Source organism: Lutra lutra, chromosome 6 (assembly GCF_902655055.1).
Source record: "Lutra lutra chromosome 6, mLutLut1.2, whole genome shotgun sequence".
Lineage (NCBI taxonomy): Eukaryota > Metazoa > Chordata > Mammalia > Carnivora > Mustelidae > Lutra > Lutra lutra.
This window is the reverse complement of record NC_062283.1, coordinates 123052241-123077178: the sequence shown is the minus strand read 5'-3', so window position 1 is coordinate 123077178 and position 24938 is coordinate 123052241. Positions and strand designations below refer to the sequence as shown.

Genomic DNA, 24938 nt, shown 5'->3' with positions numbered 1-24938 from the left:
TGTGATTTCTCTCTCTGTGTCAAATAAATAAATACAATCTTAAAAAAATGAAAAGAAAAGACAAAGAAAAGGGACTTAGAGGAAAAGTCAACACTAGTAGCTAACCTTGGTTTGTGAGGTTAGGGGATGAGAATAATTTCTATAGATTCTTGCATTTTAAGAACCGTGGCCTTTATTCTGAATGAGTTGGAGCAACTTAGATGTATGCTTTTTTAAATAGAGTAGTTTTGGAAGGATAGGAAACAAGTAATAATGATTGGTTGAAAGTCTGAACGAAAGAAATACTTGCTTTTAACTTCATTCCTCTTGAATTTTATGTCACGTTGGGGATTACCTGTGTTTTAAGATAGGATATAATTTTTAATAATTTTATACAGAATATTATATACTAAGACTTAGTAAGACCTTAAAACATGAGTAATTTTATGCTTTCTTTGATAAACTCATTGAACAAAAATGCTAAGTAGTAATTACTTGTAAATGCTAAGTAATGCTCTTTTATGTTCTATTAATATCTACTGTAGGTGCAGAAGTCAAGAAATAAGCAACTACGAGAATTATTTCCAGATGGTTTCAGTATTCATCACGCAGGGATGCTTCGGCAGGACAGAAATTTGGTTGAAACCCTTTTCTCTAATGGGCATATCAAAGTTCTAGTCTGCACAGCGACACTCGCCTGGGGTGTCAATCTTCCTGCTCATGCTGTTATTATTAAGGTAATAGCTTACCTTATGTGGATTTGTGTGTGTCTTAAACCTGGGGGTTGGTTTGTTTAGAAAAATACTGTAATTTTGCTGTTTCATTGACCTCTAATGCTATTCATATAAGGTCAGAATTATTTTCTCCCAAAAAATCTAGTTTATATTGTGAAAATTTAACTCTATCACAGATGATGAAAGGATTAGTTAAAGTACACTTTTGAGATCTTGCCATATTTGCCTAATTTCAGTATTCAGCTCATCAGGATTATATTTGTTTGTGTTTATGTAAATTCTTATTAACCTTTCCTCATCTAGGGAACACAAATATATGCAGCAAAAAGAGGCTCCTTTGTTGACCTTGGAATTTTAGATGTCATGCAGATATTTGGTCGAGCTGGAAGACCACAGTTTGACAAATTTGGGGAAGGAATCATCATAACAACACATGACAAACTCAGCCATTACCTCACCTTGCTCACTCAACAAAACCCAATTGAGAGTCAGTTTCTGGAAAGCCTTGCGGATAACCTAAATGCAGAGGTAAGATTCAGTGAATAAAAGATTGGAATAGGATCATCAGCTGAAAGAATGACCAAATAAATACAAGGTTGAATTGGTTGCAGTTCTGTAGTATTTAGGAAGACAGCTTATGCCATTCCACAGTCATAAGGCACAACAGGCTGAATGGCCATATTGTTGGTTAATTCAGAACCGTATGGGATGCAGGTGATCACAGATAAGAACTCCAGAGTGGGGGCGCCTGGGTGGCTCAGTGGGTTAGGCCTCTGCCTTCGGCTCAGGTTATGATCTCAGGGTCCTGGGATCGAGCCCCACATCGGGCTCTCTGCTCAGCAGGGAGCCTACTTCCCTTCCTCTCTCCCTGCCTGCCTGTCTGCCTACTTGTGATCTCTGCCTGTCAAATAAATAAATAAAATCTTTAAAAAAAAAAAAAAAGAACTCCAGAGTGTACTTTTAAACTGTGAGGTTTTGTTCTAAGCCAGAACCAGAGCTATACAGACTAGAGAAACAGAAATAGCAGTTACCACCCCTGTATTTGTATTACATTTTTATAAAGTTTTTCTAAGGTTTTTAAAGCTCTTTTATGTTAGGTCACTTGATTAAACTTGTTATACAGAATATAATTGCTTAAATTGAGCTACAGTATTATAATTTGTTTCCTATGTGTATAGGCATTTTGTGTTAAGATTTAAATAGCAGACTCTGGAAGTCTAGGTAACGTATTAACTGGTAAAGAGGATAAACATTCTTAATTTAAGAATCTGTGTGTCAGATATTCAAATGAAGTTTCACTGTTTTCATGACATTTTTAGTTATTTCCCTGGCATTCAACACTTTCCTACTTCTCTTTCCTTTCTTTAAAATGGACTCAAATAATTTTTTAAAGTAGATGGGATATGTGTTAAATAGATAAGTAAATGCAATGTTAAATAGACAAAGAAATGAAGAAACATTTGTAATCAAATATTACTTGTTGTGTACAAGTCTTATATCAGGTACTTCTTAAAGATCTTATAAAATTTCACTTACATTCTGTTCAGTATTTACAATTCTTTTTAGAGGATCCAAAACACATTTATTTGCAGTCTCCTCTGTTAAAGAGCAGATAGTCCAAACGGGGAGCAAAAGGTACAAAAATACAGTGTAATAATGTTGGAAAGTGATAATTTCTATAGAGGCATTCAGTAGAAGGAAGAAAACATTTTTGGTCACAAGCTGTTAGGAAAGGCTTTATTCATGAAGGCAGCAAACCTGATCTAGATCAGAAGATTAAAGGTTTGGAAGATTTGGTTGGAAGTTAGAAGTCATGAAAGATGCTGGTCTCTAGTAGCATAATTACAAGAAAATAAAAAAGATTAGGAAATAAATTTTGACCCTAAAGAAAATGTTATTATAGCTCAATTTCAGTCCCCATCACCTGCTATGGTTTCATGGCTTAAATAATTGGATCTTTGGTCTTGGATCTACAGTATCTCTGATAAAATAGTCTATTGTACAATGGTGGTAATAGTAATAATGGACTAAGGACCTTCCAGATGTCCTGCAAGGTAGACATAATTGCCTCGGAGAGGTATGTGACTGATTACCTTCAGTCCTTCAGCTACTAATTTTTGGAACTAGTATTCAAACTCAAATATATTTAACTACATACCTAGTATTTGTAGCTAGATTTTTTTTTTTTAATTATTTGACAGACAGAGATCACAAGTAGGCAGAGAGGCAGACAGATAAAGAGGGGGAAGCAGGCTCCCTGCTGAGCATTGAGCCCTAAGCAGGGCTCAATCCCAGGACCCTGAGGCCATGACCTGAGCAGAAGGCAGAGGCTTTAACTCACTGAGCCACCCAGGCGCCCCTATAGCCAGATTTTTGTTGCCTTATATAAACTGTAGTAAGTTAACAGTGAATACATTTCTCGACGTTGATACTCACCATTTACCTTCTTCTAAGACCAGGACTGATTTTCCAAAATGGTCATCATAATTTCTCTGCTTACAATAAAAAGAAAGGCTCCCTTTTGTGCAGTTTTTCTAGAAAACTGTATCAAGGAATACTATTTTCATAAACTTATAATTAGTATCCTTGACAACTTTTTATAAATGGGTCAAGTAAACTCAAGGTGGTGATGTTATGGTGCGGAAGACACCAGATAAGTGTCTTGTCCTCAAGGAGGTCTTTTTTACAGACTGTAAAACATTATCAATAAAATTATTTGGTCAAGACCTGAAAAATTAAAAATAAATTGTAGTCCATTGATTTACCTCATATTCGTAAAGTACTTATTAGGTAAGTTATCTTCAGAAATGCCAACTAACTATAACTGTAATTCCATTTAATGCTATAAAATGCATTCAAATAATGAAATACATATGTTGAAATTTTTAGCTAACATAGTGAGGTACAGACTATTGGTAAAACTTTTTTCTCATATTTTTGTCTACTTGGAATAGCTCCCAATTAAAGTAAATTTTCTTGTTAAGGAAAACAAACCCCCTTAAATTGTAGTTGAGTATGAAATTAAATTTCGTAATCTGTGGAAATCAAGTGTGAAATTAGTTTATAAAATGAAAGTGTGCTGTGTTCTTACAGTAATGGAATTTTAAGTCTTTAAACTCCACAGATCTTTGCAAAACTATTCAGTGGCAGTGATCAACATAAAGGTCATGTTAAATTAGGAATTTTGCCTCTGCTAATATCATTATAACATCAATATCTATCCTGACCATTAGTTTAGAAGAACTGAAGAAAGTATTATATTAAATAATAATTTTAATACAAACATTTTTATGAGACAGATTTGCTGATTGATACCTAATTGGGCTGATTTTCTAATGCTAATGCCAAAAGGTCACAAGTCCCAAACCTGTATAAAGCCACTTAATTTTGCACTGAGAGAAACACTGAAGCATGTTTGAGGCTTATTAAAATGTCTTCAGCAGACATTACTGGGTACCTACTCTGTGTTGGCCTCCTGTAGTATATACTTTAAAATATGTTAATCTTTCTGTAACCATACACATATTCTATATGGCTTTTTTCTTGTCTCCGAAGGACATAGTATAAACACCTTGTCCTTGGATTTAAGGCTTCCGTAGTGTAACCAACCTTCCCAGTGCTGGTTCTGGTTACTCTCCAACACGTGTCATGTGCCCGAGACAGGCTTTCATTCTGCTCCCTTCACCTATAAAGTTCTGGTTTTCCCACTTATAAAATAGAGACAATATCACTGGGTTGTTGTGAAAATTTAATAAGTGCCTGTGCCAAGCTGGTATTTAGTAAATGATTTGTATCACTCACTGTTATCTGATAGTCCCTTGATTCTCAGGGACTGAGACCCTGTTTATACTTACTGCCAGCTTGCAAATCCTAGCTGAATAAATACATGAATATTTTTCATGTATTTACTAACAGATACACACACACATACATACTCATGATTAGTTATTTTGTTTTTGTATGATTTTAACCAGTTTAAGAAAACACATACACACAAGTAAGCAATTAACCTTAAAAACTAAAGTTTAAATAAATAAATTAGATACACAGTGATACATTGAGTTTTCTAAAATTACCAAATTTGGGGTTCTTAACAGACATAAAACTCTTACACTGTTTATTTGATGGCCTTTTTGTAAGTTTCATGTATTAGGTATTTTTAATTAAAATCAGTTTTTAATATTATATACTAGGCACTGTGGATGGTGGTTTCATGTGTGTCATCTTATAATTAGTTACATGTTTCTCACCAGCATGAGTAGACAACTTCTTGAGACGAGGGATCAGGCTCTAATTATTCCCATATCCGTTGTGCTTTACATAATACTGATTCCTTGCTGACTTACTATATGATTATTGAAATGAATGGATATATTGCAGAGATTTGAAAAATACTTGTTTTTATAATAAAAGGCTCCTGTACTAAGTAGCCACTAGGTGACAGCAGATATTTACAAGTAAATTTTTGTCTTTGTCACTAGGTGGCATTCAAAGATTAATCTAGAAATATGATGTGCCATCATGAATTTACATCCATTTTTCCGGGTGGTCTGTTAGTTTCTTTTGGTGATCATTTAGAAGACTCAAATGACTTGATCCATACTCTGATACTTGCTTCCTCCTTTCCTTTATTTTATCATTAGTAGCAATAAGTATATATTAATGTTAATTTACTGAGTCTGATTTTGAAAATAATAGCAAGCTATTTTATCCTTTATAAAATTTTCTACTCTTAGGAGGAGTCCTGTGATAGTATTTTAAAATACCTATAGGTCATAAGAGAATCCACGCAGTTTTTGCTAATGGGAAAGAACCACAAATGGGAGACACTATCAGATTTTAACTGTTTTTAGTTTTCTTTACCTTAGGAAGCTAGAATATGTTTTAACTGTCTCCTTTTTAAATATTTGGGGAGTGTGGCACAACTCCCTTATTGGTTATATTTAGTATTGTTATTCTTCATTTTGTAGAAAGTTTTAATTTGCATTTAGGAAATGTATATATTTTCCTATATTGAGGATGACTTAGTCATTTGTAAGTGCATTAGTATAAATTTATGAATTTATGTAATTATGGAAATCTAATTGACATATGACACTGTATAAGTTTTAAGGTTTACAATGTGATGGTTTGATATGTGTATATAGTTATATAGTAACAATAAAGTTAGTAAATGTATTAATAGTCACATAATAACGATTTTGTTGTTTTCATGAGAACGTTAAAGCTCTACTCCCATAGCAACTTTCAAGTATACATACAGTATTATTAACTATTAACTATCATTAACTATAGTTACCATACTATACATTAAACAACGCAAACTATTCATCTTTAACTGGAAGTTTATACCTCTGACCAACGTCTCCCCAGTTCCTCCACCCTCAACTCCTGGCAACCACCATTCTACTCTGTTTCTCTGAGTCTGATGTTTTCAGAATCCATGTGCAAGGGGCCTTATAGTATTTGTCTTTCTCAGACTTATTTTACGTTCATGTAAATTTAAAGTCAATAGTCAGAATCTACCTCGTCATTTTTTACTTTGGTGATTTTTCTTTTTTAATAACTAATAGTATGATGTAACAGCATAATGATATTTTGTATATTGCTAGATCTCATTTTCAACTAGCCAAGTATCCACATTTATTTCACAGAATTAGTTATACAGAATTAAAAATTATAGGATTTATAGGAATAAAACAAACGTACAAGTTTTATTTTCTTTAATATTCAGTGTTAACTTTATTCTTCCTTTCTTTCTCCTAATATATATATATAATGATTTAGGTAAAAAACATCTTTCCACCTGTGATTAAAGTATTAAGAAATTTAATTTTTTTCACCCAGATGTTCAGGGAAAATTATACAACTATGAAGTTTCACAACTTGCATGAATTTTCAAATTACGGAATGCTAAGTAAATGATTACCTATAGATCTAATAGCTAATGAAATGTATTTTTAAGGAAACTTCTCATAATTCTGGTTTAATATCAATTTCTAATAATTCCTTTCTCTTTATTATACAGATCTTATATGTTATTATTGTGTTTTTAAATTATTAACCTTTCAATGCTATAGAGAATTAGACTCTACTTAGGGAAAAATAATCAGATGCCGTAATATTGAGTAAATTCCGTTTTGGAAGATACCATTTCCAGTGTACTGTTCTCAATTAAATGAGGTAGGAATTATTTTTAATTAATTGGAGAAGTGTCATGTCCAGTAATTATACTTACCTTCTTTTAAATAAGGTACAATGATGTATTTTAACTTAACTTTTGACAAAATGGCCTTTGATGTAATGTTTATATCCAACTTTAATGCATTAGTTTAATTTTTGTTTTATTTTTTATTTGTAGATTGCTCTGGGAACAGTTACTAATGTGGAAGAAGCAGTGAAGTGGATAAGTTACACTTATCTTTATGTACGGATGAGAGCAAATCCATTAGTATATGGCATCAGTCACAAGGCTTACCAGGTAGAAAACTCATTTATAAAAAAAAAAAAAAAATCAAACCTTCTTTTTTAGCTTTGTAATATTTTTATGATATGAGGATAAATATTTGCTACTTCTGCCTCATCTGAATAAAGTTAAGTACCTGGAAGAAAAACAAAAAGCTTAATCTATTTTTAGAAAATACGAAGGAAAATTAAATTTACCTCCTAGTTATTTCATTCTATATTAATAGCTCTTTTCTCACAGATACTAAAAAGCTCATCTTTAGATTGTTATTTATTTACTATCCAGGTACATCTCCATTTGATATTAATATTTTGCTGTGATTTTTATTTTTTTTTAATATTTTATTTATTAGAGCATGAGCAGGAGGTAGAGGCAGAGTGGGAGAGAGAAGCAGACTCCCCACCCTGACCAGGGAGCCTGATGCAGGACTCGATCCCAAGACCCTGGGATCATGACCTGAGCCAAAGGTAGATGCTTAACTGACTGAGCCACCCAGGTGCCCTTGCCGTGATTTTTTAAAAACTGTAATAAATTGAAGTTTTAGAGTAAACCAGACATCAGGAAAATTGGAGATCATTTTTAATAATAGGCTTATATTTTTTTTTAATATGTTCCTCTTCTCAAGTCCCTTCTAACCCTTTACTCCCAAATTAAAAGATAGTGTTAATGAGTAATTAGCCATTTGGAGGCTTGGATTAGTTCCCCTGAGCACACAGACAAAATCGAATGTATATTGTAGCACTTGTTCCTATGAACTTTTCAGTTACGTGGGGCTTACAGAATCTGTTAGATTCTGTTAGATCTTGGCTTTTCTTTAGAACTCTGCTTTATACAATGTAAATGCTCCCTAATTACAGATAAAATCAGTTGTTTAATGAGAACATTATTTCACTATCATCATACGGATATTCAGTAGTGTTAAGTCAAAAGTAGCAAAGTTGAATTGAAGTCCGAATTAGTTTTCCTCCACTTACTGTCAACTTAGCTTTTGTTTATATTCCATTGTGTGATCAAAGGAGTTGCCAAGCTTTTTTGTCATTTTTCTTTTCCCTGTGCTATAGATTTGACTGTGGAAAATTGAAACTTAAAGACTTAGGAGGGAAAAAAAAAAGATCTTGTTACAAATACAGGCTTGTGAAAATAGTCAATGACACTGTGAAAGCTTTCTGAAAGGGTAGAAGGCAAAGCACAACACATGGTTTTATGGGGTAAGCCATTGCAAATCTTGGGGCCAAATAAAAACATGAATTGATTTTAAGTACTAGGTTAATTCCAGAAGGTTAATTCACTTTTGTATAATTTTCTAACATAAAGTGATTTTTTTTTTCCTTCTGAGATACATAGTTTTACTCTCTTCAGAGTTCAGAGACTCTGATCTTTTTAATTTTCTTTTTACTTACATGTTCTTATTTTATTACTCACTAAGAATTTGTAGCCACAAAACCCATGTGAACTAACACAAATCATGATGTCCAACATATTTTAATGGTTTAGAACATGTAATAAATAAAATGGTTTCATAAGATGAACTTGATACCTACAGTATGTCATTTATAGCAAATATTTAAGACTTTTGTATTTGTTAATACAAATACAAATACAAATATTCCATCTTCCCTACATTTGACTTTCCTTTGCCTCATTTTTCTGATTTTAAAATTTACTTTAGCTATGTTTAGTGTATGAATAAGCTACCATCAAAACGTAAGTTAGAAGGAATAGTAGGAGTGTTAATTCATTAATTGATTTCTAAAGAATTTTTATATTCATCTCCCTTCCCTTTGAAGGTCATATTTATTGCTCCTGACTAGAGCGTGACCTTCAGGACTTGGTGTGTGTCTGTATATATGTATACATACATACACATATTTATACACATATACACATATCACAATATTTAAGAATTTTTGTTAATATTGTGTGTTAAATGCCCTGTTTAGAAAGAAGCTATTTAGGGATTCTTGGGTGGCTCAGTTGGTTAAGCATCTGCCTTTGGCTCAGGTCATGATCCCAGGGTCCTGGAATGGAATCTCTCATTGGACTCCTTGTTCAATGGGAGCCTGCTTCTCTGTCTGCCTGCCATTCTCCCTGCTTGTGCTCTCTGTCTCTCTCTCTGACAAATAAATAAATAAATCTTTAAAAAAAAAAAAAAAAACGAGGCTATTAATAATTTCAAAAGTATTCAAAAATTTCTTGTCAACTTCATCTTACACTTTGCTTCTATTATTATTATTATGGGCAAAATGGGTTTTTCTATCAGCAGTTATGAAAACTGCTAGAACACCAAAGTCATACTCTTGAAAGGATAATTAAGCATTTATTTCTTTAAATCTTTAACAAAGGAAATCATCCTCACTGTGAGTTCTCCAATAAACTGATGAAGTAGGATTACAGCTTGATATTTTAAAATCCCTGTTTATTTTAGTACAGGAGGGAAAAGACAGATTGTTTTACTAATATCTGATTGCTGATCTTTATAGTCTTAAAGATTGTAAAACAACCATATAAGAATTTTAGATTCTAGGGGCACCTGGGCGGCTCAATCATTAAGCATCTGCCTTTGGCTCGGGTCATGATCCCAGGATGGGATTGAGCCCCTCATCCAGCTCCCTGCTCAGTGGGAAGCCTGTTCTCCCTCTCCCACTCTCCTTGCTTGTGTTCCCTCTCTCTGTGTCTCTCTGTGTCAAATAAATAAGTAAAATATTTTTAAAAATAAGAATTTTAGATTCTAAAATATTACTACCTAAATATATAATAAAGATTGATAATCTTAGTGAATTTTTAAGGCTTACTTTATCGAATGGATTAAAATATTTTCTATTTATGTCCTACATTTATAAAAATGTACTTCTTTAAAAATTGTATTAAGAAATTTTATTCTGGGGTGCCCGGGTGGCTCAGTCATTGAGCGTCTGCCTTCGGCTCAGGCCAGGGTCCTGGGATCGAGTCCCGCATCAGGCTTCCAGCTCCACGGGAAACCTGCTTCTCTCTCTCCCATTCTTGTGTTCCCTCTCTTGCTGTGTCTCTGTCATTCATAAATCAATCTATAAATCTTAAAAAAAAAAAAAAAGAAATTTTATTCTAACTAAATATCAACAAAAAAATTAATTTCCATAAATAGGTATATGTTTGTAAATGATGACTCTCTAAAGAAATACTCAAATGTTTATGTATATATTTTTTTCCTGCAGATTGACCCAACATTAGCAAAGCATCGAGAACAGTTGGTCATTGAAGTTGGTCGAAAATTAGACAAAGCTCGGATGATTCGTTTTGAAGAGAGAACTGGATATTTTTCCTCCACTGATTTGGGTAGAACTGCCAGCCACTACTATATTAAATACAATACCATTGAGGTATTATACTGAGTGTAACAAATACAATAATACGTTTGCTCTTAGATATAAATACTTTCTAGACTTCTTCAAAATACTGTATTAATGGAAATTTTTTTTAAAAGCACTAATAGAACAAAGTGCATTTAACTTACATGACTTCAATAACATGAATTCAATAAACAGAAGAGAAAAATAAGACTTTAAGTAATTAAGAACCCTTTTGCCATCCATTCAGTGAGTGTATCCTAAGCAGTAGGCACACCCAAGGCTAAAACACTAAGCATGTGGGGGAGACCTATGGAATGAGTGCCTGAATGAGTTTACTGAATGAGTTAAGCAGGAGATGATGGCTTAATGATATCAGTGAATAAAAGTTGAAAATTAATTGTAGATTGTAGAGAAATACTGACTAAAGAAGAGTTAGAAAAACTACCGCAATTATCAGGTCAGCCCAACTGTACTATTTGGGCAATTTAAGAGTTTTCAAGGATAATTTAGACTACAGTGTAGCCTTAATTTTTTGCTGTTTAATGTAATGAGTAAGATAGGATGCCACTGTAATATTTACATTTTAAGGAGCGTATGCATGTTTTTATGTGTGTTTACATGCATGTATATATACCTACATATGTTAATACATGGGAAAGCATAACAGGGATTACCTGTGAGGGCAGTCTTAAATTCAAGACCAAGATGGGTTAAAACACATTTTTACTCTCCTTTTTATAGAGAAAGAGTTTGAATTTTTTTTCTTATCTTCATTTTTTGGGATACCTAGAATATGTTTTTAGAAGGGAAATGTAATAGAAATCACTAAAGTGAAATTTCTTCAGAAATATGAAAACCTAGGCCAATATGAAGTATAAGTTTTGTACTTATTTAACACATCCTTATGCATTTTACACGTCTCAGAAAACACCTTTGTGTGCCTATAGCTTTTCCTCATCTTTCCCCAAATAAATCTTGCATTTGTACAGCACTTTAGGTTTCTTCTTTTAACATGTATCATCCCACAAGTGTGATCTGATCTTCCTCAACCCAGAACATTGCCCTTAGCTCTCTCCTGCTTCTGTCACCTGCTCACGTGCTTGCTTGCACTCCTTTGTCCAATAAGTAACCTTCCTCATTTTCCCGCTAGGTCGTATGTTACTGCCAAACTATATTTTATGCCTGTTTGTAGCTCTTCCAAGAACTGTAACCCTTCTTCAGTTTTGTCTTTATTCGATGCGGTCTTCCACTGATGTTTTTTCTTCCCAGTTTCCTGAATTTGTATGTGCCGTCACTAGGAATATTTTGAGGACTTCACCAGAATTTTCAGGTTGCGTAATTTTAGTTACTCCTCACCAAATTTTATATGATGTGTTCAGCTTAAAGTTGGCAAATGGTACAGATTTCCACATGCCTGTGCTGAAAATTAACCAAGGCTGGACGATTATGCTGAACATTTTTTTAGCTATTTAATGTAGGTTTTAATAACTGATTTTATTGATCTTTTTTCCTTCTAAAGGTCTTCTCCAGCTAGTTATGTTTTAGGAAATTTTTTAGTCTTTGTTGAATTTGATGATGTTTAAAGCAATGGCCAAGAAGTGTATACCGCAGTAAAAAAGAAAAAAAAATAGTATACCGCAGACATAATAACTCTGCATTGTGTAGGGCTCAAATATTCTTTAAGAATGTGTGATTTTCTAGTCACTTTTTAATTGAAAATATTTCACTGGATTTTCTATTTTAATCAAATATAACACTTGCTTTGGTAGACCTTCAATGAATTCTTTGATGCTCACAAAACAGAAAGTGATATTTTTGCTATCGTCTCCAAAGCTGAAGAATTTGATCAAATCAAGGTAAGATTATTTGAAGCTTGAATCAAATGCATTTTTGGCTTATGTACATTCATTCATTTATAAAAGCTTATAATTATTTGTTATTCCCGTTACAATATAAGCTGTATGGCACTTTGCATTTAGAGTGCCAGCAATGTTCTTCCATTTATCAACAGTGTCCACTATCCTAGATTATGATATTATGTCATTCCTGACACTATTCTTTGCTCTCTACTGCAAATCAAATATAATTTAAATAGGTTTTGCAATAATGAAACTGGCAGAGAATATAGTATGTACATTTTGGTTTATTTGCAATATAAGGTTCACTGAAGAAAATATAAAGGACATGCATGATTCAAACTTAGATATGAGTATTTCTGTACCCATATTATAATTTAATCTTATTAACAGTGAAAACTTTAATACTGTGAATCATAGTACTTCACAGCTTTAAGCTATGAATGTATTATGCCATATAAAAATATATGACTATAATGAATGCATTTGAAGATAATTCAAGTTTGCCCTAATCCATTTGGGCAGAGGTTTTACTCTGGTCAAATAAAATATGAAATCTCATCAACTGAAGGATGGTGAGGTCAGAAGATTTAATTTTTGTGGCATATCAAATTTTTATATGTCAATGGCAACTTTAATATTGGTGATGAATAATAAAATGTAATTGTATCAGCCTCAAGATAGTTTCTTATTGTATTTTATTAGCTACCTGTGAAAAATTACTATTTTATTAGTGAAAAAAGAAAAATGTTGAAAAGTGGAAGCCTTAAAAAAACATGTGATGTGGTTTTATTTCAATATGTAAAATTCCAGTAAATCAGCCCAAATAATCTTATAAAAACATTGACTCTTCCAGGTCAGAGAAGAGGAAATAGAAGAGCTAGATGCTTTATTAAACAATTTCTGTGAACTCGCAGCTCCTGGAGGTGTAGAGAACAGTTACGGGAAAATAAACATCCTACTTCAAACTTATATCAGCCGAGGAGAGATGGACAGTTTCTCCCTTATATCAGATTCTGCATATGTTGCACAGGTAAGACTATTACTCCCTTCCTGTTTGCTCTTCCTTGTTTAGTTTCAGAGACTCAAGATATTCATTCATGCTATACTTTGAATGCATTGCACTGTGACATGCTACCAAGTACCATTTTATTGCAGAACTGGTTCTGTTTAATTTGCACATTTTTTATGCCCTCTGTACTATTAGATCAGAAATGAAGGTGGAATTTGGTGGTTGGTTTGGTTCTTTTTGATGTTGCTGTTTTTATTTTAGAGTTTAAAGATACCAACATTTTTTTTTTTGCTTTACACGATCAAGTTCATTTCTTTTATTTACAAAGGGCAGTAATACAAGAATATTGCAAGCAGAATAAAAGATTTTGGAACCTTTGTAACTTAACCCAAATTTTAGAAACATAAACAAGGTTTTTTTACCATTAAGTAAGGCTTCGTAGCAGTACCTCAGACCATATTTTCAGTCTGATAAGTCTCTAATAAAGAAAGTAATCTTTCTTCCCTACCGATGATACTTAAAAATTGAGAACTGAAAGAAAAATATTCCCTAAATTACAGCTCATTAAATGTATAAGTTTTTTTAGAATATTGTAGTATAAAAGGCTGTAGTATTTATGTTTTTATATTCCAACCATTTATGTATTCACTCATGTGAAGTAAAGCAGGTTATTTTTTGCAGTATTTTTCTTTCAAATGAGGCTTTTCTTCTAGATATGTTTTTTTAAAAAAAATACTTTTTACTTATCAAGGATACCTTTTTCAAGAGAAAAAGGTATTGTTTCACGGCAAACTGTGAAACAGACTCTTAATTATGGAGAACAAACTGATGGTCACCAGAGGGGAGGTGGGTTAGGGGGATGGGTGAAATAGGTGACAGGAGTGTATTTGTTGTTATGAGCACGGACTGGTGTATGGAAGTGTTGAATCACTGCATTGTACACCTGAAACTAATATAACACTATATGTTAACTATACAGTAATTAAAAGAAAAATAAAAAATAAAAAAGAATCCCTTTTTCATCATTTTTCGTTGAGTAGTGCCTCCTCTAAGTTAAAGAGAAATAAAAGCTAAGTCTTATTTTAAATATAGAAACTATTCTGCTATGTATCTTATGTTGGTAATTTTGTTCAAAATTATATATAGATAAATAAAAATATATATAGAAAATATATATTTGTGTTAAATAAATTATTATTAACAGCCATGAGTACTCAGGAGTGCTTTGAAATAACTGTAAATGTGAAGTATTTGCAAACATGAACCAAGATATATTGGTAAACAAGTTGAATGAATTCAGTAATTTAATCAAAGTAACCAAGGAACCAGGTGATGATTTTATATACTATGTAAACCAACTATGGATGTGGCAGAAGAAATTCTTTTTTGGCGTATCTTGGAACACATGTATTTCCTGCCATAGAAAAGTTATATATAATTTATAATCTCTAAATTTATATATAATTTATAATCTCTAAACCCCGTGACTTGTATAGGAACCATTGTTTCTAACTTATTTTATCTGCTTTTGTGAAAAATGATGTTGTCATTTTACATTTTCTAATGATTTTATATTGAAATAGTTAATAGCTTAACTAAAAGTTAAAGCTTTTCTGGGTTCTAGGTGAATAATCTGGTCACATTTCTTTTTGATTCAAGATTATGGAGATATTATCAAAGACTGACACATGAATGGCTTTACAGTGTAGAACTTAGGGTTTCTTTATGATTGGTGCCCAGGAAGTCAGTCTTGGAAAATTAAGGTTATATCTCAAAGCATCCTTGTTTTTCTTAAATAGCTATTGTGGGTCTATCATCCTTGAATGCATTAAATAAATTACTGTTGAGTTTATATTTTAAATGTAAGCTACCAACAACAGTTCCACAACAACCCTCTCAGCTCTGTAAAATAGTTATCCCTTCTCTATTTCTAAAACTTGATTGTCTTAGCCCCTGAGATAAATCCTTAGCTCAAATATTCTATGATGTTATAAAGCCTCTACTTAGCTTCTCTAAACTTCATGTCTTAGGTACTCTAATCATTATTCCCAATTTATATCATTCCAGATTAAAGTGCCTGCCTATATCTTACACGGGATTTCTTCTTCCATTCCTTTTAGCTTTTAGGGAACAACTATAGGTTCTGACATAGAAAAATAACATACTTTCAAACACAGTTGGGAAATTTAGCCTGGCATCTTCTTACAAGAGCAGCTAGGAGTGATATCGGAAGAAGACCTATTTGGTAGATACAGTGATCAAATTGTTCATTTTATTTATCATTCTCTGGGCCGAATAAGAGTCATCCTGTAATTTTTATTGGGTATCAGAACAGTTCTCATACTTTTAAATACTATTTTTGTTCTTAAATTTCTAATACTGTAAAAAAAAAAAGTAGTCAAATCTGTCAAGAGACAAAAACATATTTTATATAAAATGGAAAACCAAAGCCCTTAACTCTTGTGATCATTTTTTACCTTGTAATTTCAAGCCAGATCACCTATTTGCTATTTAAAATCTCCACTTTTTTATCTCTTTTTTTTATGATTTTGAACAGATTTTAACATTCTTCATTTTCAAATATAGATGTCATTTGAGATTGTGAGGTTATCTCCCAACTTCATGACTTTAAGAAACAATCTTCAGTAAAATAACCTGCAACATTAGTAAAAGAGGGAAGAAGGCAGAAGGAAACTAACTGTAGAGATGTTAACAAGGCTTCAGTCCTTGTAACTTTCTGTATGTCTATTAATGACATTTTCCTGACCACCAAATTTACAACCTTGGGGTTAAATTGGACTTGTTTAGACCTGGCTTTGAATAGATACTCTAACACCAACTATCTGTGTGATCTTGGTCAAATTATTAACCTCACCAAGCTCTGTTATCTTCATGTATACAATTATAATAACAAGACCAATTGAATGCAGTTACCATAAAGATTAAAGGCGATAACATACAAATTAAATGAGATACATAAAGCAGTTAAGGTGTTGCTTGTTTTGTAGGGAGCCATTAATACAGGTAGCTGAACTCATCAGGATTCCCTTTATCACCCTTCTCACATAATTTTTCTTTCTTACTGGATCCCAGAGTCATCTTTATTGCCCTAAGTAGACTTTTAATCATCCCCCTATATAGCCAAGGGTATCCTTGGCTGTATCTTATATTCTAGATGGCCTCAACAACCTTCTAAGTCTTACGCATAACTTTTATCTCTTCCTCCTTAGTTTCTGGTTAGGGTGCATAGGGTCAAGCCTTGTAAGAACTTGGATATGAGACTACCACCTGTGATTTAACAAGATAACATCCACCTATGAAAGATGTGATTATTCTTATGTAGAACTAATGAAGATAACTAAGGTTATATGAGAATAGATGTTGCCCACAATTAAAGGCTGCAATTTGGCATACGTCTTGTAAAATTGAGTGTGAATGACAAATTTGATAAATTTAAAAGTACAGTGTACCTAACCACCAACCCCCTTTTTATTCTTTAGAATGCAGCTAGAATTGTCCGTGCTCTTTTTGAAATTGCTCTGAGGAAACGTTGGCCTGCCATGACCTACAGGCTCCTGAATCTTAGTAAAGTCATTGACAAGAGGCTTTGGGGTTGGGCTAGCCCTTTGAGACAGTTTTCAGTCTTACCACCACACATTCTAACAAGATTAGAAGAAAAAAATCTTACTGTGGATAAACTGAAAGACATGAGGAAAGATGAAATAGGTAAGCAGAAACGTTTTAATGTATTGTTCTGTACAAATAAAATATTTTATTAGATATAAAAGAAAACTGCATTTTCATACTTCAGATAAATTTGTTTACCATTTTAAATCCAGTTGGTATCAGTATGTAAATAGCATTTGTTCTTCTACTTTTATCATATGATGTTGAAAAACTATTTCTACATACATTTCTAGATATCTTAACATTTTATTGGACAAACTTAACAGTGTATTGATTAGTTAATATTTCAGATTCTGGGGCGCCTGGGTGGCTCTGTGGGTTAAAGCCTCTGCCTTCAGCTCTGGTCATGATCTCAGGGTCCTGGGATCGAGCCCTGCATCAGGCTCTCTGCTCAGCAGGGAACCTGCTTCCTCCTCTCTCTTTCTCTGCCTGCCTCTCTGCCTACTTGTGATCTCTATCGAATAAATAAATAAAATCTTAAAAAAAAATATTTCAGATTCTGAATAGGATAGACATTACACATGAAGTGAGTCAGGCTGAGGAGAAATAAGGGGGAGGACTACTGGTGGCAAAAGGTCCAATGATGGAAGAGAGGTTGAGATAATTATTTCACTTGTATAGTAAGAATACTTGAAGACAGAATGGTAGAAGGTATCCATAAAAATAGAAATTAAGGATATTAACTAGAGAAGTTAAGATTACTTACAATGGAGTAACGTGTAAATATTTTATGATACTTTATCATTAAAGGAAAACCACTTTAGTTTCAAATTCTGGTGAACATAGAACATTTTGATTTGCTCATAAACATACTTTAAAAATTGTATTATGAAGAACCAAGATATGTAAGAAATATTGATACTATTAAATATTATCTATTTTTACTTACTTGCTTGGACTCAAGTAGGAAAATGTTTATTGTCAGTCACAGTCAGTCTGTGACCCCCTTCCCACCTTGGCATTCCCATATATAACTACTTCAAAATCTAGTAATTTATGAAAATGAGTACAAGTGATTAAGTTTGTGCTACATTAACCATATTTTATATTTTATCTGTATTTTTTTCTGGAAATGAGTTTGGATGGGTGATTTGTGTTTGATTATTAAAGCATTTCCCATGATGGTTATAGAGTTGAGAAGTAGACTTTGAGCAAATTAATAGCTATTTTTACAAAATACTGGATTTTTTAATGTGTCATAAGCTAATAGGAGAAAAGTAGGACTGTTTATAGTAGTTTAAACACTGTCAAGTCTCAGTAATTTTAAGAAACCTATTAATAGCTGAAGAAACCCTGATACTGGTTTTCAGAGCTATGAATTGCTAATTCAAGTTAACTATTACAAAATATTCAAACATGCCAGGTCAAGAATGTCAACTATTCTACATAGCAAATCATAAAACAAGCAATAAAACCACCTTCTCTGAAATCCCATTTACAAGTCAGATTATATTGCTTTTTTTCTGTCTGAACACATTTCTTCTGTGTGATGTTTTCCGTACAGGTCACATGCTGCATCATGTGAATATTGGACTCAAGGTCAAACAGTGTGTTCATCAGATTCCTTCTGTGTCAATGGAAGCATCCATTCAGCCCATCACACGGACTGTCCTCCGAGTGACACTGAGCATCTGTCCTGATTTTACTTGGAATGATCAGGTAAAAGTGGAAAATATCTATATCAGTGGTCAGCAAAAATGTCTGTATTGCAGGTTTGACTATACCTCCTTACATCTGTCCTTAAGACATGATAGAAAACTCTAAAAAGAATACATATTGAAAATTCATTTAAAGCATTGTAGTAATATTTACTATCATCCTCAAGAAAAATATGACATAATATATTAAGATGGCAACCAATGAAACCTCTTCATAACATCTTAGGTACCCTGAAAGTTCAACATTGAACAATAGGTTAGTGGATTCACTTTCTTAAAGACTTTGCGTAATTCTGTCTTCTTTAATTTTGTTATCTTCATTTTTGCCAGCTCTACTTACTCTGTCATTTTATCCTACTAAAAAGTCAAGATTCTTTGTGGTAAAAGAGCCCTTTTAAAATCCTAATATTTCTCAAACTATCAATCTCATCTTCTATTTTCCGTTAGATGTGTAGAAAGAGTATTCTGTTTTCCTCCTGGTCACCAGTTTCTTTCCTGCTGAGACTACTTTCTCAGTGATCACCAAAACCTAACTGGTTGCCATAATAATGACTTTTTCTGTTATTTTCCTTAGTTCTCTGAATATTCAGCACTATACATTGTCTTTCTTGAAAATGTCCTTCCTTGGCACCTATCACATTCCGGTTTCTGTGTTTACCTTTTATATTCTTTCTAAATCTTAGATGTTATGGTAACTATGTTTATAATTAGTCACATCTGGTTGTGACACCCTCCCCACACTGGTATTCCAATACATAACTATTTCAGAATCTAATCGTTTATGAAAATATGTGCAAGGGTTGACCATATTTTATATCTTAGCTTTATTTTTCCATATATCATATATATGAAATCTTAAATATATATGTATTTAACGTGTACACACACACACATATGAAGTTCTACTCTGGATCCTCTTTCTAGTCTGTCAAAATTTTTTAAGGTCTGTCTTTGCAGCAGTTGCTGTACAAAGACTACAGTAGAGTGGTGATTGTAGATACAAAAGTAAGTCAGTCTCAATCCTTTCTTTCAAGAAGCCAGTGGAGGAAGACAAGGAACTCCATAACTGTAATAGCAGTACCTTCTTTACATGGTTACTTTAAGTTTCTGATTTAGTATAAGTAAATATCTTCTACATTACCTGTCATTATTAATGTATCTTTAATACGAATTAATTTTATTCATCAATGTGCTTAAAAATTAACCAGCCATAGTCTTAAATCTACCACTGGTCTTAAACTGTCCTAACCAGTAATTTCTTCAGTTCTCTCATCTGTAAACATGCATAATAATGATAATAATTATCTTTCTCACAAATTCTGTGAGAGCTAGATGATATAAAATTATATTTAATATTTCTGTAAACATTAAATTTTACATAAAATGTAAAATTAGTTAAGCCATACTCATATTTCATTTATATTTATAATAGAGGGTTTTTAAAATCCATAAAAGTTTTATTTCCCTTTTTTCACAGTTTTCTTCTGTCAGTATCCATAAAAAAATCTTCCACAGTTTGATTTAATTCATTAGTAAGATAGAGTACTTAATCGTTTGTGTAAAGTCTTAACTTTAGCTCAGTTAGAATGCTATTGGCCGCAAGAATAGAAAACCTGACTTATCTCAAAGTGACTTATGCAAAAAAAATATATTATCTTCCACAAATAAAATATCCACCAGTAGAATAGGCCCCAAAGGTGATTGACTCTATTTAATGCCATCATTTAGGGCCCATCTTTTTGCTGTCCTGACACTCTTGGCTACTTTCCAAATGTTTTCTGTGCTTCCTTGTTCATGTTTAACAGGGAAAGGTGAACACACCCCTACTTCATCAACCTAGAGCATGAACCATAAGACTTTTCCTCAGTCTGATTACCACAAGCTGTTTGTTATAAGGGGGATACTATAAGCTGATTGGCTTGGGCTATCCAAAATCATTCTGAGAGACAAGGTCACCTTTTCCTGAGTCACATAATAGAGAGATGAACACTTAATAAGACTGGGCTTTGTTAGGAAAAAAAAAGAGGGAGAAGAATGAGTACACAAAATACAGTATATCTATCTCTCCAATGGAATATTATTTGTTAGTGAAAAAGAATGAAGTACTGTTACATGATAGAACGTGAATGAACCTTGAGAACATGGGAAATGAAAAAAGCCAGTCACAGAGGACCACATATTATACGATTCCATTTATATAAAATCTCCACTACAGGCAAATCTTTATAAAGTAGATTGTTGTTGTCAAGCTTGGAGGTTGGGACAATGGAGAAAGAAAGACAAGTAGTGACTGGAGATGGGTGCAAGGTTTCTTTTTGGGGGTAATTCTTAAATAAGATTATAGAGATGGTTGTAAAAGCTTTATAAAAACCATTGAAATGTATACTTTAAGTGAGTAAACTTTTTAATGTAAATTATATATCAGTAAAGCTGTTAGAATAGGTGCTGGATTTGCAAACAACAATATCCCTTATTTGAGTTAAAATATACTTAGTATTAGAATATTATTTTTCCTCTAGGTCCATGGGACAGTAGGAGAACCTTGGTGGATTTGGGTAGAAGATCCTACAAATGATCATATTTATCATTCAGAGTATTTTCTAGTTCTGAAAAAACAGGTAAACATGGGTGTGTCTATTATTATGTTGCTATCATAGAAAGAAGAAAATATAAACTAAATAATTTCTGTTTTTACCTATTTCTTTTTAATTTCTTAGTGCCCTTAAAGCTTTATTTTTTTTTTATGTTTCTGTTTGGTTTCAAAGGTAACAGGAATTGCATGTTATTATATTCATATATTCAGTGTGATCCTAGGTTGAGAAATTGAATTGTAATCTTTATCATGGTTCAAGGCGTAACCTGCACAGGAGTGAAATATGTCAAATGGATGGGATAAATAATGTAATGCATAAATAAAATTAAATAAATAAAAATTAATACTTTAGATGTTACAAGAAATACTACAGAATATTGACTCACATTATGAAAAGAGCATTTTTAAACATTTTCCATAAATCCTAAAAGAAAGACTCAATTTGATACTAGCATATCTTTAACTCTGATGCTTCATCCATGATTTCTCTTTTTATCAAAGAGAAAACAAGCGTTAGGCAGGGAACCCTGGGTAGATAGCAGTAGAATTTCACAGCAGTGTTTCTTTTCATGATTGCCTTCTATTTATGCTAAGTTCTGTTATTCCACTTTAGGTCATGGTAAAATTTAAAGAAAAATATTAAGTTAATAATTTGATAAAAATCATGAAGTTAAGTAATTTAATGAATAGAAATTTAGGAAATTCTGATAGTCAAACTGGTAATCTGTTAGTACATGATGATATACATATATCAATAATATAAATTATATATAAATTTTACTTTCTACAATATCAGATATCCTCAGAAGGGAACTACATATAAATTTCTGAAGTGCCTGAATATCTCAGCTATTTATTTATTTATTTATTTAAGATTTTATTTATATTTATTTATTTGACAGAGACATAGCAAGAGAGCAAACACAAGCAGGGGGAGTGGGAGAGGGAGAAGCAGACTTCCCACTGAATGGGGAGCCCAATGTTGGACTTGATCCCAGGACCCAGGACCCTGGGATCATGACCTGAGTCGAAGGCAGCCACTTAACGACTGAGCCATCTAGGTGCCCCTATCTCAGCTATTTAGAAACCCAAGATATTTTCTTGTTTAGTACCTGTTGGTGTAGATAGCATTTTCTTAACACTAGACTAAGAAGGCCTTTATGATATCAGAATATTCATATTCACCTGAGACTTTATTTCACATTAGGTCATTAGTAAAGAAGCTCAACTTCTGGTATTTACAATCCCTATTTTTGAGCCTTTGCCTTCCCAATACTACATCCGAGCAGTGTCTGATAGATGGTTAGGAGCTGAGGCTGTATGTATTATCAACTTTCAACATCTGATTCTACCAGAGAGACATCCTCCCCATACAGGTAACATATTGAATTGTAACTTGAATCATTGATATTGTTGTTGTTGTTTGTTGTTTTATTTGTTTGTTTGTTTTTAATATTTTTTTATTAAAATATAATGTATTATTTGTTTCAGGGGTACAGGTCTGTGATTCATCAGTCTTACACAGTTCACAGCGCTCACCATAGCACATACCCTCCCCAGTGTCCATCACCCAGCCACCCCATCCCTCCCACCCCACCTCCCCTAGAGCAATCTTCAGTTTGTTTCCTGAGACTTAGAGTCTCTTATGGTTTGTTTCCCTCTCTGGTTTCATCTTCTTTCATTTTCCCTCCCTTCCCCTTTGATTCTCTGTATTGTTTCTCAAATGCCTCAAATCAGTGAGATCATACGATAATTGTCTTTCTCCGATTGACTTATTTCACTTAGCATGATACCCTCTAGTTCCACATCGTTGCAAATGCCAAGATTTCAGTTTTTGATGGCTGCATAATATTCCATTGTGTATATATACCACATCTTCGTTATCCATTCAAATGTTGATGGACATCTAGGCTCTTTCTGTGGATTGGCTATTGTGGACATTGCTGCTATAAACATTAAGGTGCACGTACCACTTCAGATCACTACATTTGTATCTTTGGGGTAAATACCCAGTAGTACAATTGCTTGTAGGGTAGCTCTGTTTTCAACTTTTTGAGGAACCTCCATATTGTTTTCCAGAGTGGATGCACCAGCTTGCATTCTCACCAACAGTGTAGGAGGGTTCCCCTTTCTCCGCATCCTCATCAACATCTATCGTTTCCTGACTTGTTAATTTTAGCCATTCTGACTTCTGTGAAGTGGAATCTCATTGTGGTTTTGATTTGTATTTCCCTGATGCCTAGTGATATGGAGCATTTTTTCATGTGTCTGTGTCTATCTGGATGTCTTCTTTGCAGAAATGTCTGTTCATGTCCTCTGCCCATTTCTTGATTATATTATTTGTTCTTTGGGGGTTGAGTCTGACAAGTTCTTTATAGATTTTGGATACTAGCCCCTTATCTGATATGTCATTGGCAAATATCTTCTCCCATTCTGTCAATTATCTTTTGGTTTTGTTGACTGTTTCCTTTGCTGTGCAAAAGCTTTTTATCTTGAAGTCCAAATAGTTCATTTTTATTCTTGCTTCCCTTGCCTTTGGCAATGTTTCTAGGAAGAAGTTGCTGCGGCTGAGGTTGAATAGGTAGCTGCCTGTGTTCTCCTCAAGGATTTTTGGTGGATTCCTGTCTCACATTCAGGTCTTTCATCCATTTGAGTCTATTTTTGTGTGTGGTATAAGAAAATGGTCCAGTTTCATTCTTCTGCATGTGGCTTCTGCATGTCCCAACACCATTTGTTGAAGACACTGTCTTTTTTCCATTGGACATTTTTTTCCTGCCTGGTCAAAGATTAGTTGACCATAGCATTGAGGGTCCATTTCTGGGCTCTCTATTCCGTTCTATTCATTAATGAGTCTGTTTTTGTGCCAGTACCATACTGCCTTGATGATTACAGCTTTGTAATAGAGCTTGAAGTCCAGAATTAGAAATAAAGGCTTTAAATGATGGTGATGCCACCAGCTTTGGTTTTCTTTTTCAACATTCCTCTGGCTATTCCGGGTCTTTTCTGGTTCCATGTAAATTTTAGGATTATTTGTTCCATTTCTTTGAAAAAAGTTGATGGTATTTTGATAAGGATTGCATTAAATGTATAGATTGCTTTCGGTGGTGTAGACATTTTCACAATATTTGTTCTTCCAATCCATGAGCATGGAATGTTTTTCCATTTCTCTGTGTCTTCCTCAATTTCTTTCGTGAGTATTCTATAGTTTTCTGAGTACAGATTCTTTGCCTCTTTGGTTAGATTTATTCCTAGGTATCTTATGGTTTTCATGCAATTGAGATCAACTCCTTAATCTCTTTCTTCTGTCTTTTTGTTGGTGTATAGATTTTATACATTGATTTCTGTGCATTGATTTTATATCCTGACATTTTATGGAATTCCTGGATGAGTTCTAGCACTTTTGGAGTGGAGTCTTCTGGGTTTTCCACATAAAGTATCATATCATCTGCAGACAGTGAGTTTGACTTCTTTGCCAATTCAGATGCCTTTTATTTCTTTCTGTTGTCTGATTGCTGAGGCTATGACTTCTAGTTCTGTATGGAATAGCAGTGGTGATAGTGGACATCCCTGCCATGTTCCTAACCTTAGTGGAAAAGCTCTCAGTTTTTCCCCATTGAGAACAATATT

The 24938-nt window shown here is 33.3% G+C and overlaps 1 protein-coding gene across 3 annotated transcripts in view; it reads left to right on the top strand.

Annotated features, from left to right (window-relative positions):
* The window catches only part of ASCC3 (activating signal cointegrator 1 complex subunit 3), a 338650-nt gene that overhangs the window by 192203 nt on the left and 121509 nt on the right, over nucleotides 1–24938 (top strand). For all 3 annotated transcript variants that reach the window (XM_047732576.1, XM_047732575.1, XM_047732577.1), the window contains exons 15-24: nucleotides 525–716; nucleotides 1017–1241; nucleotides 7075–7194; nucleotides 10371–10535; nucleotides 12275–12361; nucleotides 13218–13394; nucleotides 16874–17099; nucleotides 18565–18719; nucleotides 21238–21336; nucleotides 22519–22687. In XM_047732576.1, coding sequence (XP_047588532.1) covers nucleotides 525–716; nucleotides 1017–1241; nucleotides 7075–7194; nucleotides 10371–10535; nucleotides 12275–12361; nucleotides 13218–13394; nucleotides 16874–17099; nucleotides 18565–18719; nucleotides 21238–21336; nucleotides 22519–22687 — 1615 coding nt within the window. The remainder of the gene's footprint in view (nucleotides 1–524; nucleotides 717–1016; nucleotides 1242–7074; nucleotides 7195–10370; nucleotides 10536–12274; nucleotides 12362–13217; nucleotides 13395–16873; nucleotides 17100–18564; nucleotides 18720–21237; nucleotides 21337–22518; nucleotides 22688–24938) is intronic.